The sequence below is a fragment of the Schistocerca americana genome, chromosome 8, assembly GCF_021461395.2.
Source record: "Schistocerca americana isolate TAMUIC-IGC-003095 chromosome 8, iqSchAmer2.1, whole genome shotgun sequence".
Taxonomy (NCBI): domain Eukaryota; kingdom Metazoa; phylum Arthropoda; class Insecta; order Orthoptera; family Acrididae; genus Schistocerca; species Schistocerca americana.
The window spans coordinates 489,175,804-489,181,828 of NC_060126.1; the positions used below are offsets into that span (position 1 = coordinate 489,175,804).

Sequence of the window (6,025 nt, forward strand, 5' to 3'; positions counted from 1 at the left end):
TCAGCACTCAACTTGCGTTCGGAAGTTGCGTGATGCGGTGAAAGAGCAGCTACATCATCGACCTGACTCATTCACTCCCAAAATTTACAGAAAACTTATACCTTTGTGAGACTGTTGCCCGAGCAGTGGGAATGATTATTTGGCAGCTCTCTCGCATATCTCTTTCCTTGCACTGGGCCTCCTACAAAAGCGTTGCGTGGCGCTGCGAAAGAGCGGCACCATCATCGACCTCACTCATTCACCACAGAATTTACAGAAAACCTGTGTCTTGGTGTGACTGTCGCCTGAACAGCTCTCTCGCATGTCCTTTACCTTGAACTGGGCCTGCTGTAATGTTCGTTCCTCAACAAAGCATTTTCACGGTCTCGGACGTCATTCTGGGTATCATTTGAAGGACTCTTGTAGTAACAGCCAGTAGATATCTTATTGGGTACCGACTTTGCCACCACTTTCAGTCGCGCCATCCTATAGTCACGCGCGAAAGGAACATCTGGCGTCACTAAATAATGCCGCTGTCAGCTTGCTACCATTCGCGTCGTCCTGGTCCAGTAACACCAGAACTGGTTTATGCGGCGCAGCGGGAGGGAACTCGCATCTCAGCGACGCTACAGTAAGGACCTGTCTGATCAACCGCCCCCCTCCAAACCAACGGCCGTTGCCGCCGGTGCTACAGTTGGGCATTACCTCCGGTTTGAGGTACTGCACGCGCGAAAGTATAAAAGAGCAGACGCCTCCAGAGGAAGACGCAGTCAACTACCAGACTCCAGCACAAACCTCGTCTTCGCAGCTCCTCATCCTCTCACTATGAACGCCGTAAGTATGCACTCCACTTCTTAGGGAATAAAATTTCTGTTGAACTATGAACTATAACTGAAGGAGGTTAACTAATACACATATCACTGCCAAGTATCAATTGAACTAATAGACTGATTCTATCAGTTACTAAGGTTAACGTTTCTACTAATGAGAATTGCGGGATGGTTGCATTCTGAGATCCACATATCGACTGCATCAAGACTTTAGAGATTAAGAAAACTATTTACTAAGTTGCTTATACTGTGTACTAATCGCAGTCGTATTGTTATTGTTCTACTTTCTGTGTCGAATATTCACTATTGGTTAGCACACCCAGAAATCAAACACACAGAGGGTCCAGCACTAAAGATGCTCGACTCTCAATTTTTTCTCAGTATTCAGATAGAACTAGTTCACCGAGGCTCACGTTGTTGTCGCTGTTGTTCACTTCAGTCCAAAGACTGGCTTGATGCACCTATCTACAATAGTCTGTCCTGTACTAGTCGCCTGCCAGAGTGGTCGAGCGGTTCTAGGCGCTACAATCTGGAACAGCTGCGACCGCTACAGTCGCAGGTTCGAATCATGCCTCGGGCATGGATGTGTGTGATGTCCTTAGGTTAGTTAGGTTTAAGTAGATCTAAGTTCTAGGGGACTGATGACCTCAGAAGTTAAGTCCCATAGTGCTCAGAGCCATTTGAACCATTTTTTTTTTTTTGTACTAGTCGATTCATCTCTATATAGCTGCAGGGAGCTGCATGTATTTCAGGTAACTTAGTGTATTTAACGCTTCATATCGCTTTACAAATTCTTTCCACCTCTATTCAGTACATCCAGTGCATTATCTAAGAATTCCAGTAATGCAGGCCTCAGAATTCTACTGCACGTCATGTTCCGACAGCTTCCGTCCTCTTTCTACATGTACTGTTCCGGTACTGTTTCATCTGCATCTATCGGTATACATAAAAAAAATTCTTTCTGACAAATGCTGACTAACCAGTATGGAGCTGTATCTTTATTATGATCTCTGTATGGTGATTAGTTTCGCTATTTTTTGATTTCTGCTCGTTCAGTTCTACATGGCAGTGTTTTTCAACATTTGCCGCCATGAACTTTAAATACAAACGAAAACATGAAAGGTTTTTTTGAAATAATTTCATAAAAAGTGAGTTTGAGTTTAAAGTCAAGATGACAAAAGTTTCTTCCTCCTTGGATTTCCGGTGAATTTCATTTCACGTTCAGTAAGACAGTGCTTCAGATGTACACGTTGAGGAGTTTCTCTTTCTGTGCAACTCGACATCTTACCTGAAACCAGCATATCTCGTGTGTTGAAGAAAGCAATATTCAACTGCGTCAATCGACTTCTGATACCAAGAAGACATCCACAGCTACCATTTCGTTTGTTTACCATTTTGTAAAATAAAATAAGACTTTCAAGATATATAAAAACTGATCATTATTCCAACCATGTTCAGGACTAGCCTATAATCAGAAATCTTACTTCTAACTGGCCACATCGTAACTCGTATCATGTACACTGCCTAGCAACTGCCAAAGTTTAGTTCGGCCACAGGGAAAACTGTAAGTTTAAAATCACATAAATACACAGTTAATTGATAGAAAGATATGACAGAGTTAACAGCTCATGTTAGTTTTAGCAGAAGACACGTTTTACTGGATCCACGAATACTGATGAACCATGATAAGCTTTGCCTACTGGCCTGTTTGGGCCATTCAGCTTCAACCGAAAGCAGACCCGTTCTCCGTCTATGGCATCATACGGATGCCAGAGGGATGCGGCATGGAGGAGACGTGGGGTCAGAACACCGCTCTCCCGGTCGGTGTCAGGTTCCCAGACGCTGGATCCGCTACTTCTCACTCAAATGACTCCTCAGTTGGATCCACAAAGTTGAGTGCACCCTATCCCAGTCTTCTCACCAAGAAAAACGACAAGTCTCTTGGAAGTCATACCGTAGTTCTCCACTCGGCAGTCACACACGATGAGTAGTGAGCCACAGAGTGGTCTTCTATTAAAGCTACCAGGAGCTGTTCGCCCTGCAGCTTGTTTGTAACAAATGGGTCAAATGGCTCTGAGCGCTATGGGACATAACCGCTGAGGTCATCAGTCCCCTAGAACTTACAACTACTTAAACCTAACCAACCTAAGGGCATCAAACTCATCCATGCACTAGGCAGGATTCGAACCTGTGACCGTAGCAGTCGCGCGGTTCCGGACTGAGGCGCCTAGAATCGCTCGGCCACAACGGCCGGCTGTTTGTAATAAGGCTACATATATTTGCTAGGCTATATGCAGCCTTATAAAAAACTGAAGTATGCAAAAGACCTCGTGGGATGCATACATGCACGCAAATAGCGAGTTTGCAAATGATTAGATTGCACTTCGCTGAGACATGTAGAACGTCCACCAGAGTTTGTTAGTGACGTTCATGTTTAATGTTTTTACGAAGCATGACAGGCTGTATAAGAGACGAGAACAGCGTGAGGTGTTGAGTAATCACTGCGAAGGGTGACAGATGTAATTGCGTAGGCAGGTCGACATAAAGGTTTTTCTGGGTGTGGTACCGAATCATACTGTATAAAACCAATTCTGGAGAAAACCAACGTTTCGGCCACGGTTGCAGCGGCCTTCTTCTGGGTCTACTGGTCAAGAGGCAGCTGCAACGTTAGTTTTCTCCAGCAGCAGTTTTATACAGTATGACGCTGCACCATATCCAGAAAACTTTTATGACGAAGGCTAACAGAGTTTGAAAACTACTTCATACTGGGCCTCTGTATGGTCGGTTGGCCAGATCGTGCAATATCTTAAATTGAAGGACATTCGGATGTGACAGTAGCCTGATGCTGGTCGCCATGGAATGGTGAGAACGGACATACGCGTCTTCAGTGTACCAGACCGCGTCAGAATACCGCACGAACACCATTGTGTAGTGTGTTAAGAACTTCGTAACCCCTTCACATCTGCCTCTACCATCCGAGAACAACTAATGGACGTCCTGCCACGTTCTGTGTAATCTCACACTATTGGTTGGAGACAGCAGCCACTGGGCGTCTCATAGGTAGGCTGCTGTTGACGCCGCAACACAGAATGCTGCATGTTGAGTGGTACTGTAAGCGGCAAGTATTACATTTCAGCGATGAGTCGTGATTGTGCACTACCTTGGACGACTATCGTCAGTGAGTATGACAGCGACCTGAGAGAAGTCTCAAGATCTTGCGAGAAGTCTCATGTTCCCTATGTTTTGGAGGTGCACAGCAATGTTAGGCCTGATGTCACGGTCAAGAGGTGTGGGCATCATGTATGACTCGAAATCATGCCTGTTAGTGATTCAGGAAACTGTTACGGTACGCCTCAGACATCCTGCGTTATCACGTTGCAGTACTATTTTCAACAGGTCAGTGCTCGTCCACATACGGCACATGTCTCTTTGAAATATATATGTGGTGTTGACCTACTACCGTGGCCAGCAAGATCCTCAGTTATGAAGCCTGATGTCAGTCTGTGACAATACCCAGGATACCAATGAAGAGTAGCTACAACAGTACGCCAGATTGTTTCAGGGCAGGATACAATGAGTTTATGACGCCCTTTCCGATAGAATTAGAACATATAGCCCTCCCAGAGGAAGTAGAGCACCACATGGTTAAATGGATTCACACTGGCAGGTTCTTTGCAAATCTGACTCCATTTTGTAATCACTAAAGTAACACCTCGTACTCTCTCAACCTATTTATTTAATTCCTCCTCTTCAGAGTGCTTGTTTTCCTGTTCATCATTTGTGACATCGCCTTTAATGCTGCTATCCCGTGTAACTTTGCAACCTCTGTAGAAGAATTAGTTATAGGAAAAGTAAAATCATATTTCTGTAAACACCTTACATGGCTAAGCCATGTCTCCGCAATCCCCTTCCTTTCAGGAGTGCTAGTTCTGCAAGGTTCGCAGGTGAGCTTCTGTAAAGTTTGGAAGGTAGGAGACGAGGTACTGGCAGAGATAAAGCTGTGAGGACGGGGCGTGAGTCGTGCTTGGGTAGCTCAGCTGGTAGAGCACTTGCCCGCGAAAAGCAAAGGTCCCGAGTTCGAGTCTTGGTCCGGCACATAGTTTTAATCGGCCAGGAAGTTTCATATCAGCGCACACTCCGCTGCAGAGTGAAAATTTCATTCCGGAAACATCCCCCAGGCTGTGGCTAAGCCATGTCTCCGCAACATCCTTTATTTCAGGAGTGCTAGTTCTGCAAGGTTTGCAGGAGAGCTTCTGTAAAGTTTGGAAGGTAGGAGACGAGTTACTGGCAGAAGTAAAGCTGTGAGGACGGGGCGTGAGTCGTGCTTGGGTAGCTCAGATGGTAGAACACTTGCCCGCGAATGGCAAAGGTCCCGAGTTCGAGTCTCGGTCCGGCACACAGGTATAATCTGCCAGGAAGTTTCATCTTACAGAATGTTAGTACACCTTTAGATGAAATGCAGGGCTATGTGTCTTTAATGAGAAAAGTAAATATCAAAACTACTACGTTCTGTCTCTCGTCTCTCCCTCAGATGTTTGTTGCGGTGATCCTGGGAGTTGTGGCCGTCGCCAGCGCGACTACAGTACCAGCTGGCACCAGCATCTACCAGCAGCCCCAGTACCAACCACTCCAACCTGGGGTGCAGTACCAGCCTGTGGGACAGCCCCAGCCTGTCGTGCAGTCAGAACGGGTGGTGGGTGGCCGCGTCGTACCTGGAGTGTACCCAGGCAGTGTGGGCTCGCACGTCTACACCTCAGGGATCGTCCCCAGTGTCTACTCCTCTGGAATCGTTCGTGGCGTCCACCCTGCCAACGCTGCCCCCACTGTAGGTGGGTCCTACCCTTACTATCCCAACGCCTAAGCTTCCAGTTCACAGATTACCTGAACAATTTCACTACGTCTTTCGCTGATCCATGAATGACTGTGTATGTCCAAATTTGGTGAATAAATCTTTTCTCATTGTCACTATAATAAAGTATTTTGTACTCACGTCTTTTTCCCCATGTGTCACACTTAATTGTACATGCTGAATTAAGTTTTGTTTTTACACTGTAACATTAATTATATGCCGGATTTACGTTTGGGTCGTCAGTTTCTTGACTGACTTAATGTGGCACTACCCTCTCCACACAAATTCATCTCATGTCCCAGCCTCTTCGTCTCACAGTAGGACTTGCACACAATCCTAAATTATTTTGTGGTATGTACTCTAATCC

General features: G+C 45.8%; 1 protein-coding gene across 1 annotated transcript; it reads left to right on the forward strand.

Moving 5' to 3' along the window:
* Positions 1–665: 665 nt before the first annotated feature.
* LOC124545058 (cuticle protein 9.5-like) lies at positions 666–5,780 on the forward strand. Its single transcript, XM_047123850.1, has 2 exons — positions 666–813; positions 5,341–5,780. The coding sequence occupies exons 1-2, from the start codon at positions 805–807 to the stop codon at positions 5,668–5,670; spliced, it is 339 nt and encodes a 112-aa protein (XP_046979806.1). The 5' UTR covers positions 666–804; the 3' UTR covers positions 5,671–5,780.
* The last annotated feature ends 245 nt before the right edge of the window (positions 5,781–6,025 follow it).